Source organism: Neophocaena asiaeorientalis, unplaced genomic scaffold (genome assembly GCF_003031525.2).
Source record: "Neophocaena asiaeorientalis asiaeorientalis breed wild unplaced genomic scaffold, Neophocaena_asiaeorientalis_V1.1 scaffold91, whole genome shotgun sequence".
In the NCBI taxonomy this organism is placed as follows: Eukaryota; Metazoa; Chordata; class Mammalia; order Artiodactyla; family Phocoenidae; genus Neophocaena; species Neophocaena asiaeorientalis.
In genome coordinates this window covers 6,222,163-6,248,236 of record NW_020173198.1, presented here as the reverse complement: position 1 = coordinate 6,248,236, position 26,074 = coordinate 6,222,163, and the positions used below count along the sequence as shown (strand labels likewise).

Here is a 26,074-nt window from a genome sequence, read left to right as displayed (position 1 = left end):
CCAGGGGGCGGGGCCCAACCCACAGGAGCCTTGGTCTCTGGGGCTGCGGGATGCTCTCGCTGTACGAGTAGCAGAACGGAGCGTACCCGGATCGCGCACACGCTAGCCGCGGGCCCTTCGGAACTGAGTGAGGTGAGCCCAGCCGGGTCGGGTCGCACCAGCTTGGGGGTTTCAGGCACCGGAGTGGCCTCGGGGTCCCTGGGCTTCCCGGACACTGCCCTCCCGGTCGGCGGCGGAGCGGGCATCAGCCCGGGGCTGCCTCCCGGTACCTGGGATGCTGGGACACCTTCCCAAGTCCATTCGGTCCAGCTTTCTGCTGTCTGCCCTCGCCGTGGCCCGGGACGCAGAGCTGGGGCGGGAGACGTTTCTGAGTTACTCAGAAACCGAGTCTGGGGTGTCCGGGGCCGCGCCCCGCCTCGTCTCTCCACCCAGCACCCGCTCATTCCCTTCCTGGCCTTGGTGAGACGCGTGGACCTGACCGCGATCGTTCCTTTTCCCCTCTGGAATGTTTCCTCTGTGGTGACTGGGGTTGCAGAATGTAGCAAACACTTGAAGCGGGTTGGTTGGGTTCTCTCCGGCGGCCTCAGCGCGGGCTGCCCTGGGGCAGACGTGGCTTCGGCCACAGCAGCCAGTCTCTCGGCGCGGGGAGGTCAGGGGCTGCAGAGTCGCCCCCCGGGATGAGCGCGGGCCTGGCGCCCAGAGCCCAAGGCTTGGGTTCCATCGCTGAGGTCTAGGGGATAGTTGAGGTCGGGAATGGGCGAGAGGGGTGCAGTAGAGAATCATGAGGGACTCCGGAACTCCAGAGAATTCTTTTAATCCTTCCTCCCGGTGTGGCATTGGACAAGTTGCCTAAACTCTGCACCTCCGTCTTCTCCTCTGTGCCTCATGTAATAATAATGGGGATTAAATAAGGTAATGTGTGAAAAGAGTAGGAGGAGGAAGTCTGGGAGTAGAGTAAGGGGCCAATAAATGATAGCTGCTATTATTTCTGTTGTTCGTGCTGTTGCTGTTGTTGTTACTGTTATTATTATTATTATTTGAGGAGCAGTTTGTAGTTAAAGGCATGGTTTCAAATCCCAACTCAGCCGCTTTCTAGGGTGACCTTGGGCAAGCTACTTAACCTCTCAGTGTCTCAATTTCATGTGTATAATGGGGAAAATTATGGTGCCTATCTCAGAAGATATTTGTGGAAATTAAATGAGTTAATACCTGGAAAGTGCTTAGAAGAGTGAGTGCTGGGTGTCAGTTACTAATTCTTCCACAGGGGCATCTTGTTTAATCAAGCAGTATAACCTAAAGGTAGCTACAACCTTGCTTTGTTTATAAGTTGAAATATTATTTGTGTGAACATGTATATGTTTTATGCTGTGCAAGATGGGTTCCCTTCTTTCACCTGTGGTTTCACTAACATTGGTGGCTGATCCACTGGGGTCAAGGTAGTCCTGGATAAGGGGCTGATGGGGCAGAGGGACCCCAGGAGTTATCTTTAGTGAGAAAATGGAGGGTTTGATGACAGAAGCTTCCAGAATCACAGTTTCTGTTGAACGTTCACAGAGGAGAAAATCTTCCCTGGGTTGCAGTTTTATTTGACAGGAAATTGTACCTGCATCTAGGTTTCTTAAAACAAACTCTTGCTAATTTTTGCTTTTGGATTGTAGTGAGAGAGGAGATGAGGATGGGCAATATTTTAAATGATAAAACACAGTAAATCACATTCTTCTTGCCAAGAGGCTTCTTGCATAATTTTGAGGGTCAGAGATCACAGCAAGATCATATACGTCTGTGGAGGGTTAGAGTGGTCTGGCTGCCTTTGGATGTCTCACCTTCCTTCCACAGCACTCTACATCCTTGCCATCATAAACCTGAAACCCACTAACATCATTAACTTGAAAGCCTCCCACCTTTGCCCCAGCTCCCGATTTTGGATAATACCCCATGGGTTCGGGGTGGAGAAAAAGTATTTCCTCAATGCTAGAATCCTGCTTGAAGAATGTGATGGGGCATGGGGACTGCCCTGTATATCCTACTCCAAATTCAAGTATATCGTAATTTGCCACTGTCACCTACGGTAGGCATAGGAAACAGAGTTTCCATATTCCCCCTCCCCAGTACCAGTGCTCACCAATACTAGTGTTAGGAAGTGGCCACACTACCTACCCAGAGTTTGGGAATTAAATAGCTCAGGATTCCATCTCTTTCCACCCCCCACTTCAGTCCCACGGACTGTTAATTAACTGTCTTGGGGAGGCGGCAGCACCCAGCACAATACCGGGCCCCTCAAGGCATATACCATGGTGATAAAGGCTGCAAGATTCCAATCCAGCGCCTAGCTGTGTAATTTTGCACAAGTTACTCCTCCTCTCTGAGCTCATTTTCCTCCTCTGTAATCTGGAAGTAATAATAGTATGCCTACCTTACGGCATTGTTGAAACATGAACTGAAATATATAGAGAGATTATATATATTTGGAGAGAGATTGATTATATATATATGATATATGGAGAGAGAGACTGTATGCATTTGTGAGGCTAATGAGACTATATATTATTTTAGTTCATTTTTTAAAAGATTATTATTTCACACTGTAAAGTTTCTGTAATTCAGGGGCAGCATGGAAAGCACGATCATTTGCTTTCCAACACTCTTCCCCAGACAAAGTTTTATTAAATCGAAGTGTATTCTCCAAATTCTCTTAGAATCAAGGAAATATGGCATGGTGCCTGGCAAATATTAAGTGGTCAATATTTGTAGGCTATTATTATATCAGGTGCTCTAGAAACACTAAGGGCTTGACAGTAAAGAGAAGTGAAACAGAAATGAAACAGAAACACTCCACTTGCAGTAAAGCAGCTGAGAAAAGGCTGGGAAGATACAGCTGGGCTGGGAAGGGACTGGACATGATCTAGAGTGGCTGCCTGGAAATTCTCTTGGCAGATTTTATCTGTTAGAATCGATTTGCAAAGTGCTTGCTCTGTGCCAGACACTGAGCTGGGCACCAGAGGGCAGGGCAAGGCAGGAACGATGCCATAAGGAAGGCAAGCTAATGGAGACACTAAGATCAGACCCCTCGATGCTCTAATCACGATGAAGCTTGATAAGAGGGGTGTGGAGGCTGGTTGGGATGGGGTTGCCCAGAGGGTTCCTGCTCCAAGCACCTAGGGGGAAGTTCCTGCAAACCGTGCAGTGATTTCACAGGTTACACCTCACCCAGCCTCCAGAGAGCTTGGCCTGGGGGCCACAAGAGAAGGAGGCAGCTCTTTGGCAGCTGTGGTGACCCAAAAGCAAATATCCTGGAGCAAGGGTCAAGGCCTCAGAACAGACTGTCCAGGCCAGAGGGAAAGAGGAAGGCAGCCTCTGAGGACATGAGGGCTGGTGTTTCCCAGTGCCCAGCCTCCGGGCTGTGCCCACTCACCTGCTTTTTTTTCTCTGCCCCTCCAGCTTGCCTGCCCCGCCAAGTCCCATCTTCACCATGGCTGCTGGAGAGAAGATCAAAGCCAAAATCAAGAAGAATCTGCCCGTGAGGGGACCTCAGGCACCTACCATCAAAGAGCTGATGCGGTGGTACTGTCTGAACACCAACACCCACGGCTGCCGCCGCATCGTGGTGTCCCGTGGCCGCCTCCGGCGCCTGCTCTGGATTCTGCTCACGCTGACAGCCGTGGCCCTCATTTTCTGGCAGTGTGCCCTCCTCATCTCATCCTTCTACACCGTCTCTGTCTCCATCAAAGTCCACTTCCAGAAGCTGGATTTTCCTGCTGTCACCATCTGCAACATCAATCCTTACAGGTAAGAGGAAGGAGCAGGGACAGGGAGGGGGGTCACGCCCCCTCCAGGTGCCAATGCCCCTCCCAAAGGTGACACACTCCAGCCTGCAATCGTGCTTTTTAGAAATTTGAATTCATTGCCAGTGTTGGGAAACTGCCCTCTCCCAGGTTTGAAATCTGTACCAAGGTTTCAGTCCATCAGCTACTTCTGAGGATGGGCTAGCTCAAGGAAGGCAAGAGAGGGAGGCTGCAAGGATCACTTTTGCTTGGTGGTTGAGCCCGGAATGAACTAGCATTCCTCCTACCCTGGAGATACACACACACACACACACACACACACACACACACACACACAGCCCAGCTTAGCCATTTCCCCTGAGCTCTCCAAGCTCACACCCTCACTCTCCCCTGAATGTGAGCTGGAGGCTGACTCAGACGTGACACCTAGGTGACTTCCAGAAGCATCTCAGCTCATCTGAGCGAACTCAGCCCCACTAATTGAGATCACTGGGCTCTGGGCAGGATCAGCCCTTGGTACTGCCCAATTGTCTGCTGCAGGACCTGTTCTAAATGGGTCATAGGAATCCTTCTCAGGATTATTGAAAACTGATCTGTGAGGCACATCGGAATCTGGCAGAATTTGTCAGAGCAGGTGTGAGGGTGGGGAGAAGGGAAGAGCAGGGGCGACTCTCTCGCCCAGAGTCATCAATGAGTTGATGGCAAAGCTCAACATCAAAATCAGGTCTAAACTCCTCCTCCACCTCAAAGTCTGTCTTTCTTTCTCCCTTCCTTCCTTCCTCCATCCCTCCCTCCCTCCTTTCCTCCCTTTACCTCACCCTCCCTTCTTCCCACCCCCCTCCTTTCTTCCTTTCATCCATTGTTCCATAATATTTTACTCAGCATCTACAAATTGTCATTCACTGTGCTAGATTCTGGGGCACGGAAGTGAATGACCCAAACACAGCCTTTGTCCTAGTGCAGCTGATGTTGTAGTAGAGGATTGAAATATTAACAAATATAATTACACTAATAAAATTAATAACAGTGACCATTTAACAGCATATATGTGTGTGTGTATATATATATGTGTATATACATACATACACACAGAGATACATGGATGGATGGATGGATAGATAGATGATAGATAGATAGAATAAACTCATTGACTCTTGCCAATAACCCCATTTTACAGGTGGGGAAACTGAGACACAGAAAGGCTAAACGGCTTGTCCAGGGTCACACATCCAGAACCAGAATGGGGAATTGGAACCCAGGTAGTCTGGCTCTGGAGTTTATACGCTCAGTCACTATGCTGTGTGGCCTGTGCCCCTAGCAAGGGAGAGAGAGAGTGGGGAGAGTTAAGAGGGAGGCCAGGACCATTTGGTATTGTGAAAATTAAAAGATGGTGTTGTTATGCTTCATGTAGTCAACTCCCAGATCATGCTTCTGTGTCCTTGGGGGCTGTCAAGGTAACAGTTATACCTCTTCCCTCCCAGCATTGATTCGAGGAGAACCCATGGGCAGGGGCAAGTATGCTGGGTCGAGACAGAGCCTGCCCCCTGGGGAGACTCCTGGTTAGCAGTTATTTACTTGTCTTCACTGTGGCTGGTTTATGGGAGGCACCTGACAGTCACCACTCCAGAAATGCTGGTTGGGGCAAACTCATCAACACACCCTGAGAGCAAGCAGACAGTGGTGGCAAAGGTGAAACCACAGGAAGCCACACAAGGGTCATAGGGGAGCCTGCCCCATTTACTTGAGCCAGTGGTCACATTGGAGGGGGCAAATTATAAAAGGCCTGGTTTTCTTGGCCAAGTGCTCTGGGGTGATGGGCACAGGCTGACGCACATCGATGGAAAGCAGCATGGGGTAGTGCCAGCTTTCTGCCAGAGGGGTTTTCCATCCCTGACTCCCCCTTCCCACCTTGACAGGTACAGTGCCGTGCGGGACCTTCTAGCTGAGTTGGAACAGGAGACCAGAGGGAGCTTGAAGACCCTGTTTGGCTTTTCAGAGATTACATCTCGGAAACGCCGAGAGGCAGAGTCCTGGAGTTCGGCCAGGAAGGGCACAGGGTCAAAATTCCTCAACCTGATCCCACTGCTGGCCTTCGATAAGGGCGAGACAAGCAAGGCAAGGGACTTCCGCACAGGACGGAAGCGGAAAGTCAGTGGCAGAATCATTCACACGGCATCAGACGTCGTGCATGTCTATGAGTCCAAGGGCTCGGTAGGATTCCAGCTGGTAAGATGCACATCCTCACGGTTTCGGGGAATGGGATGGGATAGTGTGTCCAGGCAGGTTTCTCCTTTGCCACTAGCCCTATAGTCCCACAGGAAGAAACACACTCAGTTAGGGTGAATCAGCTGCAAACAACTGAAACTGATCCAGGCAATCTTAAGATTAAAATGTCTTAGAAGGTAACCAGTAGCTCATGGAGGCCTCTTGAAGGACAGAAATTAGGGAAGATTCAGGGATCCCAGTGGCAAGAAATGATGAAAAGTCGTTTCAGATACTGCTACTGGATTAAATAAGCTTCAACTGTTTTCAGTCTTTTTGTTAACCCAACCATAAAGATGGATTCAGATCCCATTTGGGGACTATCTGATTGGCCAAGTTTGGGTCAGCTGATGGCTCACATAGGGTAGGACATCTTGATGGACAGTCTCAGCTGACTGTATCCAAAGGGTGGAAGGAAATTCTACCAAAGCCAAATTGGGGTGCAGATACCAGAAGGAAGAAAATAGAAAATGAGCAGCACACAGTGTTCCCAGCAGCACTTGCCTTCGTGAGGTGCTAAAGCTTGACTTCTCATCTCTCCTTCTTGGTCCCATTTGAGGGACTCTGAAGAAGCAGCCATTCACCAGAAATGAATTCCATTGTCTTCCTGGCCAAACTCAACCATCACCCTCCTCTCTGTGCCCCAGCCACCTCTGCAAGATGAGAACTACCTCCACTTTATAGTCTCGGTTGCCAATTTTGAGACCTCATGGCTCCAGTTGCAAATCCTGGGGAAAAATGGCCCTTTCTCTAAATCGCTGAGCCTTTTGGAAGTCTTCCTGGGTCCTTATATAAGATAAAGTTCTCCTTGATACAAAAATCCATCCTTTGGTGTCCATCTTTTTTTTTTTTTGGCGGTACGCGGGCCTCTCACTGTTGTGGCCTCTGCCATTGCGGAGCACAGGCTCCGGATGCACAGGCTCAGCGGCCATGGCTCATGGGCCCAGCCGCTCCGTGGCATGTGGGATCCTCCCGGACTGGGACACGAACCCGTGTCCCCTGCATCGGCAGGCGGACTCTCAACCACTGCGCCACCAGGGAAGCCCTGGTGTCCATCTTTTAGGAGAGTTTTCAAGTCCTGTGTAATGAGAACATCTGGAATATACCACAGTTTCCCTATAAATCTCTCATTATTATGTATTTTAAATGCTGGTCCTCCCAACTACCATGTGAGGTGGGGAAGGATGGTATTTTGGTCAACATTTTGTAGGTGAAATAATGGATAGGTAATGCCTTGCCCAAGATTCTGCAGAGAGGTCGTGGCAGAGTCTGGGCTAGAATCTCGATTTCTAGACTGTTGACCCAATAGGAAATGGTGAGAGTTGGGTGGGAACTCAGTAGCCATAATCAGTCAAAGCCTGGATGTCTGGGGACCCTGAAGAAGCTGATTTTGCTTCTCGCTTGGTAGGGAGTCATGAGAGTGAGGCTCTGTGTCCTTCCTTACTCAGCCCCTTCTTGGTCCTTGAGGCTTGAGAATGATGTATCCCAGGCCCCAGAAGTGAGAAGAAGCCCATCCTTGCCCCAGATATCCCTCCTGTTCCCCTGAGTGTTTGATCTAGAGTTTCAGTTCCTTACAGTCCTTCTGAAGGCCACTGGTAGGGCTGATAGTTCCATCCTGGTGTCTCCTCCTATTCACAGTGTTCAAATGACACATCCAGCTGTGCAGTCTACACCTTCACCTCGGGGGTTAATGCCATCCGGGAGTGGTACAAGTTGCACTACATGAACATCATGGCACAGGTGTCTCTGGAGAAGAAAATCAACATGAGCTACTCTGCTGAGGAGCTGCTGGTCACCTGCTTCTTTGATGGGGAGTCCTGTGATGCCAGGTCAGTAGGGGAAGAGGCTGCTCTCGCAGCTCCAAGGACCAGCGGCTCTGAGTGCTGGGCTCCTTGCATGCACCTGAAGCTCAACTTGAGGTCTTGGGAGTAGCAGGTGCTCTTCTCACTGACCGTGACTTTTGGAAAACGACTTATACAGGAGCTCAGCTCTAGAGTCAGTGAGGAAGGTGGAGATGGTGTAGAGTCAAAATATCCTTAAATTCATTAAATTACTCACAGAAACAGAGTAGTTGATGGTGGACATATAACCTTGTATATTACTATCACACATACCAGTGAGAACCACTGATCTAGTACAGGAAGGAAAGAAGAAAGGGAGGAAGGAGAGAGGGAAAGAAGAGGGAGGGAAGAAAGGTCTATGTAGAGATGTGTGAACTTTCAGAACTTTCCACCTTTAAGATAACACTCAGATTCCTGGTAGAGACTGGGCAGTCACGGGACATTCTAGAGTGTTCCTGCTTATCTGAAGTGCTTTCTTCATTCTTTTGAAATACTAAGCCTTTCTATATGTTAGTTGATATACTGACCCTTGCGAAAACTGAGTGATTGGAATGGTGTCTCCCTGAAGGTTGGGTTCTAAAGTCAGTATAAGGATACATATGATGTAATTCCTTTTCTGGGGATCATTTGCCAGGAATTGGAATGGAAAAAAGTCAAGTGTTGGCTGAGAAATTCAAGAGTAGAGGAAATGGGGGGCAGATATATTGGCACAAAGAATGCCAAGTCAGGATGGAGATGGAGGTGAGAAGATTAAGAGGGAGAACAGAAAGCAGAGAGTGGTTCTACATCAACATGTGTCAATTGGATGAGGGGCCTTGTTTATCATCTATCAGAGGAAAGATGGGGGAAGTAAGTCATGTCTATCATCCACTGTCCACAAAAGAGAGCTGGCCCATTAGCACTGCCCATTTGGACTTCAGCTCAGGTGCATGAGGGGAGTTCCCAGCACGGCCCTTTTCTGACCTGTATTCTCCCCCGCATAGGAACTTCACACGTTTCCACCATCCAATGTATGGGAATTGCTACACATTCAACAATAGACAGAATGAGACTATCCTCAGCACCTCCATGGGAGGCAGTGAATACGGTAAGGAAATCTGCACCAAGGAGACCCTGGGGTGCTCTAATGGCAAGCATGCTGGCAGCAGGACAATTGGGGATGCTTTAGGCCTTCCAGAGATGCAGATTTTCCCCACCTGGCCAGAAACTTGGGGCACAACTTTTCTTCTTGCAGTGTTTCCATCAACATCCATGTCGGTTCTTTCCTTCTTTATCAGAGTCTGTTTTCCTTTTTGACATCTCCTCTTTGCTTTCGAGAGAGCAACACGGACAACCCTGGGGTTTCTTCTCCCAGGGAAACCACTCGGGTTTAAGCTTGTAACTGGAGTGAGTAATGCTGGGCAGGCAGCTTCCAGATGGACTTAAATCCAGACGTGCTGAACAGGAGATTAGGGAAGCAAACACACCTTTATCTTGGTTAAGATGACAGATTCTGGAGCCAAAACCCAGCTCAGCCACTCACTGTGAGACCCAGTGCAAGTTACACCCCTTCATGTATAATGAGGGAATAATAGTAGTATCGATGATACAAGGTAATTGAGAAGACAAAATATAAAATGCACTTAGAATAAGACCTGATACACACTGTATTAGTTTGGTTGGGCTGCCATAGCAAAATATTACAGATGGGTGACTTAAACAACAGACATTTATTTTCTCACAGTTCTGGAGATTGGAAATCCATGGTCAAGTTGCTGGCAAATTCACTTTCTGGTGAGGACTCTCTTGCTGGCTTGCAGTTGGCCATCTTCTCTCTGTGTCCACACATGGCCTGTCTTCTGTGGAGAGAGCTTTGTTGGCTCTTCCTCTTCTTATGAGAACACTAATCCTATGGGATTAGGGCCCACCCTTATGACCTCATTTAACCTTAATTACCTGCCTAAAGTCTGAATCTCCAAATACAATCACATTGGGGATTAAGACTTCAACATATGAATAGGGTAGAGGGGCAACCTGCGGAGAGACACAAAATTCAGTCCATAACACACGCTATACACACAATAAATGCTAGATGTGGTTGTCATTACTACTGTTACTACCATTACTACCATTGCTGCTGCTACTACTATCACCACCAATAATTACTACCGCCAGTATTAGTATTACTACTACTCTACTACTGTGACTTTTGTAGAGAAGGCAGGAACTCAACAGACTGGACTGGTTTACCTACAAAAGGAATTCTTGAAAGGTCCTAAACAAATTGAACATGATTTGATATATAGATATACTCCTACAAGGAAAGGCAAGGTCTTGTCATGGAGGAAAACCTACCTGGACACCTCATCTTTGTTACTGTATTCTCTGTGTTCTTACCAAATCTGCAAGAAACCATAATTCAGGGCACACACGTCGGTGGGAAGAAGAAGTAGTCTGGGAACTGTTGCACAATCCTGGCTCTGCTGAATGTGGGCTGTGTGACCTTGAGCAAATCGCTTCCCCACTCTGGGCTTTGTTTCCTTTACTTACAAATAGAAGAAGTCAGAATAACTCTCAAAGTTCTCTTCTTTCAACTCATGTAGGCCCTGCTCTCATTTGTTTACCAAATGTTTATTGAGTGTCTTCTGTATGCCAGGCCCTCTTCCAAGCCTTAGGGACACAGTGGTGAATAAGACAGATGCCATCTCTGCTTTCAGGGAGCTTGCATTTTGTTGCAGAGAGACAGATAAATGAGTGAACAAGCACATAGATATTATCTGGTTATGAGGAAAACAAAGCAGCGCACGGGTAGAGAGAGTGGCTGGGGCTGAGATGGGGGGTTTATTTCAGATAAGGAGGTCCAGAAAGGCCTCTGGAAGGAGGGTTATTTAAAGATGGAAAATACGCATTAAGGTCCATGGAAGAGCATTTTGGGCGCTAGCAAGTCCAAGGACCCCAAGAAGGAAATGGATTTGGTGTGCTGCAGAAACAGAAAGAAGACCAGCCTGCTTGGAGCTTCTTGATGGAAGGGGAGAGTGGAGTGAGGAGGGAGGCATCATCATCTCCCTGAGAGCCACAGTCAGGTTTCTGGACTTTATTCTATGGCATCCCCATGTATGCAATGAAATGCCACTAAAGAGTTTCAGGCAAGGGAGTGACCTGATCTGATTCCTGATTTTAAAAGGTCCCTCTGTCTGCTGGGCTCAGATTAGACTGCAGGCGCAAGAGAAAAAAAAAAAAGAGTGGGAACAGGGAGAGGAGTTAGGCCAGTGATCAGATTCACCACTGGTGTCTCTCCCTGAGGGTTTAAGCAGCCACAGCTCTGTGTGTCCCTTTGGGTGCCCAGCAGAACTCCCCATCTCAGAGAACCACATGGAGATTCGTGTCTTGGGCAGGGTAGTAGTTTTCCTTATGCTTAGCAAACCTGCAGTAGTGACACTGTTTCTGAGCCCTATTTTGTGCTAAGCCCTGGAGACAGAGCAGCGAACAAGTCAGGCTGGAGTTTCCAGTCTCACCCTTGTCTACCTTTCACTTGTGGGAAATGCCTGGGTCTTGGTTTTGAGAATCTCAGAGCAGTGGGAGAGGTAGGCGACCACCAGGGAACATTCTCCTGGCTTTTGACCACAGCAGGCTGCCTTATCCTCCCAGGGCTGCAGGTCATATTGTACCTAAACGAAGAGGAGTACAACCCCTTCCTGGTGTCCTCCACTGGGGCTAAGGTGATTGTCCATCGGCAGTATGAGTACCCCTTCATCGAGGATGTGGGAACAGAGATTGAGACAGCCATGGCCACCTCCATAGGGATGCACCTGGTAAGAGAATTTTCTGATTCCTGTCGGCTTGGGGAGGAGGACAGATTTTGTTGAAGGATAACCAGTGAGGTGCAGCTTATGGAAAAGACTGTTGGTTTCAAAAGGAAGCATGGTCTAGTATTTTCCAATGGTTACCCCAGTGGTCATTCTAGTAGTTATACTAAAGGCTGTCTTTGTATCTTTTGTATGGATGAACAAGGACAGGATGCCATTTTGGATAAGAATTGAAGGAACCTTCCTTGTTCCAGAGACAAATGTCAGCATTTATGGAACCTGTGCTGGTCAGACACTAACTATGTATTTGTCACTAGTATAAATAGAGCAGATTAACACCTTTCTGGGACACCTAGAGGCCACTGGGGCATGTAAACCACTATTGGAAAGTCATTGGGCCATCAAAGGTCTATTTGGACCATCCTACTTCCATCAGTTTCACCTCATTTACCGAGAGCCACTCCCCTCAAGTCTTTGACCTTTTCTGACCTCAGTAGGTGCTGAGAACACTCACACCTGTCAACGAAAGCACATCTGGGCTGCAGACTCCAATCCCTGAGTCAGTCACGCCCAATGGAAGCACAAGGGCAAGGCGAGGGGCGTGCTCAGACGCCCCTGGCCATGCTTGTACAGTCTCTTGTTTGCAGGCCTGGGGTCTTTTTATGCCAGTCTCTGTCTCACTCTGTCTCACTCTCTCACTCTCTGTCTCTGTCTCTTGCTCTATCTAATAGAATAACTATTAAGTACTTATTTAAAGGGAGTATATGCACAAAGTAAAAAACCCGAACAGTACAAGGAGCCTACCATGCAGATGTATCTCCCTTCTATCCCTGACCTCTGGTTCCCTCCGTCCTCTGCACAGAGACTATTGCTGCTGTTTCTCTGTTTCGCCAGGGATGTGATAGTCCGCTTCAAGCATGTGTGTGTGGGTATAGGCATTTCTCCTTTCATGCAAATACAAAATACTGTTCTGCGCCCTTTTTCACTTGACACTATGACTTGGAAATAGTTCCATATGAATACACATATAGATTCTGCCTCATTCTTCTTAAAGACCCGTAATAGTCCATTGTGTGGGTAAGTTATTGAAGCAATTCCCTGTTGATAGACTTGAGATTGTTTCCAGGTACAGCTAAAAACAATGGTGCAATGTGAGGTGTAGTCATCGATTGCTTCCTAGAAGTATATCAGTCAGTATGCATATTAGCCAAGTTGTCCTCCAATAAGGTTGTATCCACACGGGTATTAACCAATTTTTAATCTTTGCTAACCTGTCAAGAAAAAAATGGTATCTATTATAATTTTTTTGGTTTGTTTGTTTGTTGTTTGTTTGTTTGTTTTTATGGTACGCGGGCCTCTCACTGTTGTGGCCTCTCCCGTTGCGGAGCACAGGCTCTGGACGCGCAGGATCAGCGGCCGTGGCTCACAGGCCCGGCCGCTCCGCGGCACGTGGGATCTTCCCGGACCGTGGCAAGAACCCGCGTCCCCTGCATCGGCAGGTGGACTCTCAACCACTGCGCCACCAGGGAAACTCTATTATAATTTTTGATAGTCATTCTTAGTGGCATTTTTTCACCTATTTATGGAGGAAAAAAATCTCCTTGTGGACTCTTTGTTCATGCCTTTGTTTATATCCAACCTCAGTATCCCAAATTAAACATATTAGCCCTCATCCCTCACAAATTTTTCCTCCAGCGCAGTCGTTTCCAAACTTGTTGGTCAGTAGATTCAGATCTACTGAATCAGTGTCTCTGAGAGATGAGCCCAAGGATCTGTATTTTTACCAAACTCCAGTGGTCATTTCAAGAGGCCACAAACTCAGGAACCTCAGCTTTAGAAACCTGAGTAGTTCAGAATGAGAGAAGAAAAGTGTGTCTTCCTAAGAGAAAGTAAAGCTAGGATGACACCAAAGCTTTAGCACAGCCATAAATGATGGCTTCAGAGTAAGTTATAAAGTGATATGGTGGGCATTGGGGATTGTATATTCCTCCATCATCTATTCATTCAACAAGCATTTTCTGAGCACATCCTGTGTGCTAGATGCTGGGGCTACATCAGTGTCCCCAGGACTGTCGCTGTCCTTTTAGAACTTAGGGTCTAGCAGAGAGAATCAATAACAAACAAAAAATTGCACAGGTGATTAACTCTAATCATCATACGTGCTAAGGAGAAACACAGGATGCATGAGAGCATATCACAGAGATGCCTGATTTAGGGCTTTTTAATAGGGAGAAGAGGGGAAGTTCAAGGGGTGCTTTCCTGAGGAAGTGGTATTTAAGTTGAGACAGCAGAGAAGATAAACTGGCATCTGTGGCTTCGGTGCCTCACCATGTCCCATCAAAGGGCAACCCTGGACAAGAGAAAACATCAGGATGGCACCATCTGTGAAGCCGTGTCATTTAGTGGCTTTGTTCAATGTGGGAAATTTGTTCCAACGTGAGAAGTGTTGTGTACCAGCTTGGGCTGTGTGAATGCTGATTGCCCAAGGAAAAATCTTGAGCCCCAACCTGCTCGAACTGTGGTTTGAAAAGACTTTAAGTTACTATCTTTTTTTTTTTTTTTTTTGGCCTCACCGTGTGGCATGTGGGATCTTAGTTCCCCAAACAGGGATCAAACCCATGCCCCCTGAATTGGGAGCACGGAGACAACCACTGGACCACCAGGGAAGTCCCTTTAGCTTACTACTTAAGGAGTCAGGTCTCTGATTCCTCTGTTCACTGGCGGATTACAAAACTCCCAGATCAGAATAGCGAACATTTTGATCCAACATTTCTCAGGCAGTTTTGTACCTTGAAGAAGCACCTGGGATTTGCAGCACATTCTTACCTTCTGCCTCTCACAGTGTCTGCGCACTTAGAGCTTGGGAAAGTACAAAAACTAAGGAATTGCCCTCTGGTTTTCTTCCCTGAGCTTAGAGAAATATCCATCACACTGTTAAGCGAATGCTCTCTTTAGCAATGATGGTAAACAAAGGCATGGGTCGGTCTTCTGCTACACTTAATTTGAGATATACAAAATCAAAGCCACAGAGCAGGGTCAGGAAGCTCTAGTTCTGACTTACGAGCATTTAAAACAACAAAAAACTAGGGATTACTGAGAGGTCACCAGAGAGCCACTAGAATAAGTCCAAACAAACTAGACTTCCTTTCTTATTTCTTTCGTTATTTATTTACTTTCGATAGGCATGTTAAACTGGTAGACTCAGCTTGTCAGGCAGTTGGTTAACTAATCTTCCTTCATTCACTGAGGCATGTGTGTCCAAAGCACTGGATATTCAGAGATGGATACAATAGAGCACCTACCTTCAAAGATTCACCTTTAAGAGAAGATAACATACCTTTGCAACGCAAGTCCAAGCTCTGTGAGAACAGGGACCTTCTCTATCTTGTTCCCAGGCTCAGTTCTTAGAACGTAGTAGATCCTCAGTAAATATTGTTGGATAGATGGATGGGTGGTTGGGAGCCAGGACAGAAGCTTTTGGTGAAGGCTTTCTAGGTGATGGATTCTTAAAGGACAATTGTCAGGCAAGTAGTATCAGGAAAGGCTAGTCCAGGCAAAGGGCATAGCAATTACAAAGGGGTCGCAGAAAGGATTTGAAGCCATGTAGTGAGTCATTCTGAAAAACCGCTTTGGCTGAAGTGCAATCAAGATACTGGAGACAGCACAGTATTTACAGTAACACTAGAAGGAAATGACGAGGCCCTAGCTGAGGCAATGGCTGTGGGGATGAGCAAAAGTGAATGGATTTGAGAGGTATTACAAGCAACAGGGTTTGACAACCGAGGTCACTGAGGAAAGGCCAGGGGGAGTTAGATTGATAGTTACGTTCTGGCTTGGGTAGTGGGCTGGATGGAAGTGCCACGTTCTAAATTAGGGAATACAAGAAGGGTAGGTTTGGGGGAGAAAATAACCATTTCAGTTTGGGACATACCCAAGTTGTTGTGCCTTTGGGAAACCAAGGTGAAAACATCCTGCCAGTAGATGCTGTGAACCTGGAGCTCAGGAGAAAAATCCGGAGGCCACGGCGGGGTTGAGGGTGGGGTTACATCTAGCATAATTCTAGACTTGGAAAGAAATGCCATCACCCAAGACCTGAGACAGAATGCAAATGTTTAAGGGCTGAGCAGAAAGAAAATGGAGAAATAGAGGGACCAAAGTAGCAGCAGAAGCTGGAAAGGGTTGGTGTCAGAGAAACGAAGAGGGTTTCCAGGAAGGTATTAGCTAGGGTGCCAAACGCAGTTGAGAGGCCAAGCAAGGTAAAGGGCAAAAGCTGTTGGGTTGGGCAGCCAAGAGGTCATCGGTTCTCTGCCAGAGCAGTTTTCAGTGGACGGAGTGGAACAGAAACCAAAGTACAATGGGTTGGATCACGAATGAGAGATGAGGAAGCAGGCAAGGGCAAATCCACCCAGGGGAGTGTGGAGCCAGGCCCCGGAGAGGGGCGAGACTTCACTGTCATTGCAAACCTTACTGTACATTTTTTTTTTAAGATCTATTTATTTATTTTTGGCTGCGTTGGGTCTTCGTTGCTGCGCGCGGCTTTCTCTAGTTGCGGCGAGCAGGGGCTACTCTTCGTTGAGGTGCACGGGCTTCTCATAGCGGTGGCTTCTCTTGTTGCAGAGCATGGGCTCTAGGTGCGTGGGCTTCAGTAGTTGTGGCACGCGAGCTCAGCAGTTGTGGCTCGCAGGCTCTAGAGCACAGGCTCAGTAGTTGTGGTGCACGGGCTTAGTTGCTCCGCGGCACGTGGGATCTTCCTGGACCAGGTCTCGAACCCGTGTCCCCTGCATTGGCAGGCAGATTCTTAACCAGTGAGCCACCAGGGAAATCCTCCCACTGTACATTTTTATCTTAAAGCATGCACACACTTCTCTTCACAAGCATATGTATAACAGGGATTAAGGGCTCAGACTTTGGAGCCAGACAACTGGGGTCCAAACCCCAGCTTTGCATTTTGATTGTGTGATCTCTGTGTCTCAGTTACCTCATCTGTAAAATGGGGATGATAATAATGTTACTGCATAGTCTGGTGAGAATTCAATGAGTTGATTCATGTGAAAATTGAAAACAGTGCTTGGCACGTATTGGGTGCTCCAAAAATATTGGCTATTTACTATACATTTTTTTAAGAAAAGAGATGTGAAGGGAAGGAAGAATATTTGAACCAAAAAGAGGGGTTAGGGAAGATTTTTCTTGTCCTCGTGACACCCTTCTGAGTGAGATATTGAGTAAGATACTGATCTGTTCCATATAGTATATAGAAAGTACTAATTATTTGCCATATGTATTGCAAATATCTTTCCCAGTGTGTGCTTTCATTTTAGTTTTCATTATGCTACTTTTTCACATGCAAAAACATCAGAGGTTTACATAGTCAAAATCTTTGTTTTCTTCTTTAGTCATTATGTTTATTGAGGATTTTCCCTCCTTGAGATCAGATGCTGAGCTGATTTTCCTTCCAGTTATTTTATTATTTCATTTGATAGTTTAACCCACTAGAATTTTATTTCTGCAGGATGTGAGATGCAGAATTCCTCCAAATTCTTAACAAGTAGTCCTAACATCATATGTTGCATCATTCTTTCTTCCTCCATTGATTAGAAACATAAAGATAACTTTTATAATTATTTATATCTATAAATTGTTTTATAACATTACAAATAACGTTTATGATTTATTACAATTTAAAAACAGAACAAAAGAAAAAAGAGTTAAAACACCCATAATTCCACCTAGAGCCTCCTGCTGCCACCTGGGCTTTTCCCTGGCACAGGGGTGAACTAAGGACTCTGTGCGACTGCCCTCCCCCTCCAGGATTCTCAGGAGGAAGCAGATAGGACCTCATTTTGGTAAAAATGAGTCCTGTTCCCACATACAACACATGTGCACACAGACGCCTAATCACACCTACACATACCTGTGCACGCCACACACACATCTATCTATCTATCCATCTAAACTTGCACACACTCTCACACACACATACATGTATACCCATTCTCATTTTCGGGTCCCTAGGGGTCAGGACAGAAGCCGAAATGTTTCCCCACGCTGCCCAGATCAGCACTTCTGGTAAACTGACAGTGAAGTGGGGGAGTGAAAGGCGGCGGGGGAGAGAGAGTGAGAGCAAGCCAAGGCTCTGTCCAAGTACATCTAGCTGAGGCTTTGAGAAGCTAAAGACCTCTCTTCCCCTCTCAAAAGGCCATTGGTCCCATCTGCCCCTGCCCCAGGTGTTTCAGGAAGTAACCTGAATAACCCAGGAGCTCTGAGTTTGATAAGCATTGTTGCAGAGTAAAGGGCCATCGAGTGCTCAAAAAGCGTAAAAATCACAATATGACTTCTCACAGTCGGTTTTCTGGAAGTGGTCCATGGCCCAGTTCTCAAAGTAGAAAGAGCCTCAGCCACCTGTACCAGCTGCACAGGGCTTACCTGAGTGGACGGACCCTCTCCTCTAGATGCCAGGCTGTTGAACTCTCCCCACAGGCAGGTAGAGCCCTGTACCTAGTAGCTGACGCTCTAGGCTCTGTGGACATCCTGGGCCTGGGGGCTCCAAGGGACATCCGATCAGGGAGATTGCTGCTTGGAGAAGCTTAGAGGGTAGCATTGAATGGAGGTGTCCTCGAGGGAAGACACTGCTTGGCATCTTCGTGCCCAGATCCCAGCCCAGCCCTGACATGCACTAGAGGCTCTAAATCAGTTTGCTACCCAGCTATTAGAGGAATGACATAAGTCTGTTTATTCTGTACTGACGTGGAAAGACACTCACTCTTTATTATTAGTGAGAAGAGGACATTGCAGGGCAAAGGGAACGTGTGATGTGTGTCTGGATCTCAGGATCGAGATCTGACCTGTTGGAGTGGGCACCCCGGGGGGAAGAGAGGAAACCAGACCGCTACTTTCCTCTGCTTCCTCCGTTTAAACGTTTTCAAATGAGCACTTTTGCCCCGGAGGACAAATTAATTGGCAATTAATTGAGGGAGACTAATGGGTCAACAGATGAATTATAATTCAGACAGAAAGAGATTATAGCCACTTGAGATGTCTGTAGTTTCTACCTGCGCCAAACTTCTTGATTCCTTCCCCCGACCCAATCACCTTTTTCTCTGTGCATCCACTCTTCAAAGGAAAAAGAATTTTCTTCCCTCCCATAAGTCTGCCATCCATTTGTCCTTTACCCTCCCCATTTCATAAAAGACAAAACAAAACTCTTTGTACACACACACACACACACACACATACACACCCCCAATCCTAGCTATGATATGGTCACAATATATTCAGTTGTTATTCCCCCTTGGGAGACATTACCCTTTTTTTTTTTTTCTTAATTGGCTTGTCTGGATTGTTCCTTTGCAGTGACAAATATTAAGCTAGAACCAAACGTAGTAAGCCATAATAAAACTTAATTTAATAAGGCTTTCGAACAGTGAGTTACGATGCTCTTACCTCCTCTGATCAGGGTATCATTCTGCCCTGCTGGGTATTCTTTGGTCCTCTCTAAGAAAGTCCATTTTTTCAAGTCAACTTCTGGGACCAGAAGACAAGAGGGTAGGAAATGAGTCCTTCATTGAGACAAGGACCCCGCACAGCACAGTCACTGCTCATCTTTCTAATCCCTCCAGCCCCTCCCCGTGGATTCTCCAGTGGCTCGCTACATTCTGAAAACCAAATCCAAACCCAAATTTCTCAGCACAGCATAGGAGGCCACCATGATTTGGCCTTGGCAACCCTCTCTGACCTCATCTCCAGCGACGGCTCTCCCTTTGAGCACGTTCCGGCCGCCCTGGCCCTCTCCCGCCTCCAGCCTTGCTGCTGCCTCTGTCTAATCCTCTTCCTACCTTTCTTGGCAAGTCCAGCTCTTTGTTGCCATTCCATGTCGAGCCAACCTGTCTTTTTCTCAAAGACGTCTTCCCTAATCACTTTTAGAAAGACTGCCCCCTCCTCCCAACCCCTCTAGTCTCTACCCAGTTTCATCGATCACTATCAAAAAAGATCCAGAATGATTTATTTGCTTTTTGACCATCTGTCTACCCCACTAGAATGTGAGCTCCACAAGAGCATGGAACTTGTCTGTTTTGATCACTGTGGATTCCATAGTGCCTAGAATAGCATCAAGCTCCTAGTAGGTGCTCAATAAATATCTGTTAAATGAATGACTGGGTAACTGCTCAGCTCCTCGAAGCTGCTAGAAATGCCCCTTGTCTGGGTCCTGGGGGAGGTCAGGGCTGAATGTGTGCTGCTGTGATTACAGACGGAGTCCTTCAAGCTGAGTGAGCCCTACAGCCGGTGCACGGAGGACTGGAATGGCGTGCTGATCACGAACATCTACAATGCTACGTATTCCCTCCAGGTACAGGCTGGGGGCAGCACCCAGCCCTGGGTTGTGGCCTGGACCCAGGAAACAAAGTTATATATAGGCTGGGGTGTGTCTGGGACTGGGAACTGTGGTTAGAATCCTGGGGTTCATCCAAGGACCTCAAGAGCAAATGATGCCAACTGGCTCCGGTCCTCTTCAATCCATCTGTAACCAGAGCTTAATTGATTCATTGAGATTTGCATGGAACAGAATGTACAGCTGAGATCCACTTCCTAAATGGGCCTTGGCGAGCAAGGGACAGGAGGAGGAAGCAGTCTGGGAGAGGCACTGGGTGAGGGATGCCCTTCACCCACTGATGGCTTTGGGCAACTTGTGTGCTCTTCAGCAGTCACCAGGGCAGTTTGGATTGGATCCGGGGCTGCTAAGTGGCAGCTCCCAGGTCCCTTCCACCCTGCTCACCTGGTTTTCCTGGATGGTGTTTAAAAGTCAGGGAATTTCACAAGAAAACCCAGATTTCTAGCTTCTCCTGAAAAACAAGGTCTGGCAACATTGGGCCCATATTCCTACAGGATAAACAGTGGGTGGAGTGGCCTTATCAAACGAGACATGTTCTCTGGTTCCCCATGATCTCCACCACCCGCTAGTGTATTACCTATGTCAACCCTTGAGCGAGATCACCTGTTACACTGCCTCCTGTTCTGGCAGTCTGCCCTTCGCCTCCCACCAGGACACTAAGAGAGCCAATGAGAATCATCCCAGCAGAACAAAAGGACCACGTGCCCTGAGTGCACTGAGTCCACTAGCTTCCACCAGAGCTGAGCTGAGGGGTGGTGGAGACACTGAGTGAAAAGAGACCAGTAGTCAGACAATGTCTGCTTGTAAGAAATAGAAACACATTCACACTGACTTCAAGACCAAAAAAAAAAAGTGAGGGGTGGGGGGGTCAGCTCGTTGGAAAGATACTTTGGATAATATTTAGTGAGAGGCTACCATTTACAAACACTTTACATCTTTCAATTCATACTCACAACTTCATGAAGTAGGCCTTGTTATACTTATTTCAAAAATGAAGAAACCAAAGCATCAGAGAGATTAAGTAACTTGCCTGAGGTCACACAGCTGGGAGGTAGCACAGCTGATATTTGAACTCAAGCAGCCTGCCTTCCGAGCCCACACTGTTAGCTTTTATGCTGTAAGCTTCGTGGCTATTATGATCCCCAGGAATCCAGCCTGGAGGGCTTGGACCTGAGAATCGGAAAGTTGGGGGCTGGGTTTGTTTCTCTCTGTTTCTTAGCACCTGCTCCAAGTTTCCCACTTATATCTGGGTCAGCACTTACATGATGGAAAATGACCACCACAGCTCTGGCTCAACCTGGCATCCACATCTATTTAAATTCCCAATAAATTTTCTAGCTTTGTCCCTGTGGCCCAATCGGCTGTGACATGAGGGCTACATTATTCTGTCTGCCAAGGCTGTGGGAAGCTGACCCTCTCTGACTGAGGGATGTAGGGAAGGGGTCTCTGGCATCCACGTGCAAGGAGGTTAAGGGAATTCCTGGGTCTTGTCTTTCAGATCTGCCTTCACTCGTGCTTCCAGGCAAAGATGGTGGAGAAATGTGGGTGTGCCCAGTTCAGCCAGCCTCTACCTCAGGGAGCCAACTACTGCAACTACCGTCAGCACCCCAACTGGAGTGAGTGAGACCCACCCCCGCCTTGCACACCCCAGGAGCGGGGTCAGCCCAGCCCTGTCAATAGCTAAGGCGCTCCCGGAACCCTGCCCCTATGGCCTTTGGCCTGAGGGAGATATTGATAGAGAGACACCGACCACTTTCACTCCTGTTGTGAAGCCTGGCTTGAATTCTACTTTCTGATTAAGGATCAAATGCTACACCCCAGCTTGTGCTAAAACCTTGACCACCTCTGTCAATTCCAGGAGGTAGGAGCTATTGATAGTATCCTCTGACAGAACAGGTAACTGAGGCTCAGAAAGGTTAAGCAACTTTCCCAAGGTCACACAGCCAGGGAGCAACAAAGCTAGACCCAAAGCAAGGGCTGCTAACCTGCCCCCGACCCCAACTCATGTTCTTAGCTGTGGCAGTATTCTGTCTCTCAAAATCACAAGCCAGAAATTGTTTCCAGAGAACTAGTGTTTGTAGAAAGTGGAAGGTGAAATCATTAAAAGGGGACTATGGGGGCACCACGGGAAAACCCTAGGAAGGGTCCTGTGACCCCAAAGCTCACGCCACCCTGCGCCCTGTCCCTCAGTGTACTGCTACTATGAACTGCACCAGGCCTTTGTCTGGGGAGAGCTGGGCTGCCAGTCGGTGTGCAAGGAAGCCTGCAGGTGAGTGGACCCGAAGCAGTGGGATGAGCAGGGCTGGGCTGGGCCAGGCCACCCACCCTCACTCCATGCCCTTCTCCACGTAGCTTTAAGGAGTGGACGCTGACCACCAGTCTGGCGCAGTGGCCATCTGAGGTTTCCGAGGTGAGTTCTCTGTCCTCTCTTCCCCCTGGAGCCCTCAGCCTGGAGCCTTATGTTCTGATTGTGTCCTCTGGCCTCAGGGGTGATCCACAGGGGAGGCCTGGGTCAGGGGCTGGGGCTGAGAGGGGAGGGCAGACAGGCTGGCTCTGGTCTCTCCAGGCATCCCCAGGCCACTTCTTTCTCCACCACAGAAATGGTTGCTGTCTGTTCTCACTTGGGACCAAGGCCAAATAAAGAAAAAACTCAACAAGTAAGTTGACCTCCACCCTGCTTCCTCTGCTTCTGCCAGCCCCCGTCCCAGCCTCCTCACTTGACTCCTCAGTGCAAAACGCTCTCCTTTTCATTCATTTATTCATTCATTCATTATTTCTTTATGCAACAAATATTTACTGAGTTCTTGTCATGAGCCAGGCCCTGCTCGAGACCTGGGGCTCTCAAACTTTTTGACCATGACCCACAGTATGAAAATACTTTTTCCATTGTGGCCCATTGAATACATAACTGAAATACAATTGTCATGAAACAGTACTCCCTTATGATGTACAATGCATTCGGGCTGCTTCTCAAATGTCGCACACTCGTGTACCAAACCAATTGTTTACATCCATCCCAATTGGTCACAGCACAATTCTGAATGATTAGTGCCCATACCAGTTGATAAAAATTTCGAATCTCTCTGTGGATGCAATCTGATCTTTTCTATTTCATTTTGTAAAAGGTACTGGTCATGACCCAGTAAGTTTATTTCATGGCTTCCTGATGTATCTCAACCCACTTGGAAAAATACTCCTTTGAGCCATGCAGCTTCTAATTCCACTTGAATTTTCCACATCGAAATTCGCTTCCAAGGGACCTTTAGCAAAAATCAGCCAGGGCAGAGTTCAGGGACCTCAGCAGGTGGAGACAAAGATGGGAGAGGGTGGGGGGATTGCCATGTGAACCCACATCTCTCTGGGCCACTACTGTCTCCACAGTGCCCAGCCCTGGGCCAGATCTTTCTAGGTTTGAATACCAGCTCTGCCAATCATGAGCTGTGTAGCCTTGGGCAAGTTACTTATCCGATCTGTGTCTCAGTTGCCATATCTGTAAAATGGGTACAGTTAAAACATACCTGCCTCATAGAGTTGTTGTGAGAATTAAGTAAGTTGACTCACATAAGGTTCTTGGAACACATAAGGTTCTTCCAGTGCTTGGCAACACAGGAAGTGGTCAGTAAATGCTAGCTGTTATTATGGTTGTTTTCATTATGACCTTATACCCAACCTGCCTCATGTTTTAGACTGCAATCAAACAACTACAATGTCAAGGTTTAATGAAGAACATTGTACTGTGGGAATGCAGCTGAGGGAACTTAGTCTACAGGTGGGGAAATGGTTTTTGAGTGAATGAGTGAACCAGCCCCAGGCCAGAGATGTGCTCTGTGGTGCAGAAGGAAACCCATAAACCAGGTTCTAAGACCCTGTGGAGCTCAGAGCCTGGTCCGTGCTGGGAGCTGGGCAGGAGAGAGAGAGCCATGCTGAGAGGCTGTCCATCTGGTAGAGTGCAAAGGCCTCCAACTCACCTTGGCCCCGCCTATTGGAATCTTTACAGGACAGACTTGGCCAAACTTTTGATATTCTACAAAGACCTGAACCAGAGATCCATCGTGGAGAGCCCTGCCAACAGCGTGAGTGGCTTCCTCCTGGGACCTGTCCCGGGCCTTGGGGAGCAGAGTCAGATTGTGGGGGTCCAGCCTGAGCTCGTAGGGTCACCAAAGGCCAACCAAGCCTCAGATCAGGCAGAGTAAGAGGGGACAGGAAGGCTGCCCCCATTTTCCCCCAAACCTGTTCGGGGCCAGGGCCAGCCAGTGACTCCCTTGGGAACTGGGGTCTTTGCATGAAGCCAACTTGGTGGGGGTCCCTCCTGATAGTCTGGCTTGGCCTCCCTTGCAGATCGAGATGCTTCTGTCCAACATCGGTGGCCAGCTGGGCCTGTGGATGAGCTGCTCCATTGTCTGCATCATTGAGATCATCGAGGTCTTCTTCATCGACTCCCTGTCCATCGTCGCACGCCACCAGTGGCACAAAGCCAAGGAGTGGTGGGCCCGGAGACAGGCGTCCCCCTGCCCCGAGGCTCCGCCCAGCCCTCAGGGTCAGGACAACCTGGGCCTCAATATAGACGATGACCTGCCCACTTTCACCTCTGCCTTGTGCCTACCTCCAGCCCCAGCAGCCCAGGTGCCGGGCACGCCGCCCCCCAGATACAACACCTTGAGCTTGGAGAGGGCCTTCTCCAGACAGCTCACAGGCACTGAGGTGCCAGCTGAGTCCTGAGGTAGGCTGGGGAAGAGAGACCGAGCCAGGACCACCAGCCATGGTCTGAGAACGTAGACCCTGTCTCCTGCACACAGAGCGGATCCTCTGCACCCACTCTGGACTTTTCAGAGACATTGACTACAAGTCTACTTTGAACAAGGCGGGGCCTGGGCATGCGCAAGGGACTGTTGGACCCCACCCAGCAATGCTCGCAGCCGCCCAGGATGAGATAGTTCCTGCAGCCCAAACCCTTAGGACGTCTGCTACCGAGACAGATGGGGCCGAGGAAATGCGGCCGGCCTGGACAAAGGCCAGGAGTGAAGCCTGACAGAGTTCTTCGGAGAGAAAGACTCCTCCAAAGCCCCGAGCTGGGGGTTTCAGCCACTCCCCCAGCCTGGGCTGGGACCCAAGGATGTTGAGGCCTGACAATCACTGCCTGGTGCCAAAGATAGGAAGGAGGAAGCTTCAGGCCTGGAGCTGGAGCCGCTTGTGAATAAACTGCTTTAGTCACTGACACTGGGGCGAGGTCTGCTCTGTACCCTGAGGCAGGAGCTGGCCCAGAATGCTCGGCGTGTGTGGAGGGGAAGGGTACACTGGAGGGAGGCCTGGGGGGTGTGACAGGAGGTCCTCACTCCAGGGTGGGTGTGGGGCATATTCTGGGCAGCTAAGCCAGTGCTCTGGGCCCTTTCCCCAAGCAGAGAAGGACCAGGGAAAGAACACTGCTGTCCAGTGGTAGCCTGAGCCATAATGGATTATCTCCTGATAACCCGCTCAGCTGCTCCCCCTCCAAGGCAGACCCCGTACCCCCACCAATGGCCTGAGCCTCACCAACAAGCCAGCCGGGGACAGCCGCCTCCCGGCGTATTCACACCTCCCAGGGAGATCATAGCTAACATGTATTAAGCGCATAGTAGGTGCTCGATGTCAGCTCGAGGGCAGTGTTCTGGCTGCCGTGCTAAGCGCTCACAGAGATTGGCATAGGAGACTGCAAATGACAACACACAGGCCAAATCCTATTTTTGCTTGTGACCTAAGAGTGAGTTGGATGGTTTCTGGTGGGGTTTTTTCACTATTATTAAAAATATCAAAGGAAGGACAGTTTGTGACCTGAAAATTATATGCAATTCAAATATCAGTGTCCGTAATAAAATTTTATTGGAACACTGTCACGCCCATTCGTTCACTAATTGTCTATGGCTGTGTTTGTGCTACCATGGCTGGTAGAGGTGAGTAGCTGCAGCAGAAACTCTACAGCCCCCAAAACCAAAAGTATTTATTCTCTGGCCCTTTACAGAAGAAAATACCTGCCAACCCCGG

At 48.3% G+C, this 26,074-nt stretch overlaps 1 protein-coding gene across 1 annotated transcript; it reads left to right on the top strand.

The window, feature by feature from the left end:
- The first annotated feature begins 22 nt into the window (after positions 1-22).
- Positions 23-25,926, top strand: SCNN1G (sodium channel epithelial 1 subunit gamma). The gene is made up of 13 exons (XM_024744696.1): positions 23-132; positions 3,439-3,786; positions 5,699-6,008; positions 7,683-7,873; positions 8,869-8,972; positions 11,513-11,676; positions 19,916-20,014; positions 21,555-21,672; positions 22,247-22,325; positions 22,409-22,466; positions 22,655-22,713; positions 24,054-24,129; positions 24,395-25,926. Exons 2-13 carry the CDS (start codon positions 3,470-3,472, stop codon positions 24,773-24,775), a joined length of 1,956 nt encoding a protein of 651 aa, XP_024600464.1. The 5' UTR covers positions 23-132; positions 3,439-3,469; the 3' UTR covers positions 24,776-25,926.
- Positions 25,927-26,074: the final 148 nt, after the last annotated feature.

Bases quoted from the DNA above. Each gene is read 5' to 3' on its own strand.
- SCNN1G (XM_024744696.1), top strand. From the start codon at position 3,470: ATGGCTGCTGGAGAGAAGATCAAAGCCAAAATCAAGAAGAATCTGCCC. The intron at 11,677-19,915 runs GTAAGAGAATTT...CTGTGATTACAG, and splicing joins CCTCCATAGGGATGCACCTG to ACGGAGTCCTTCAAGCTGAG. The intron at 24,130-24,394 runs GTGAGTGGCTTC...CCTCCCTTGCAG, and splicing joins TGGAGAGCCCTGCCAACAGC to ATCGAGATGCTTCTGTCCAA.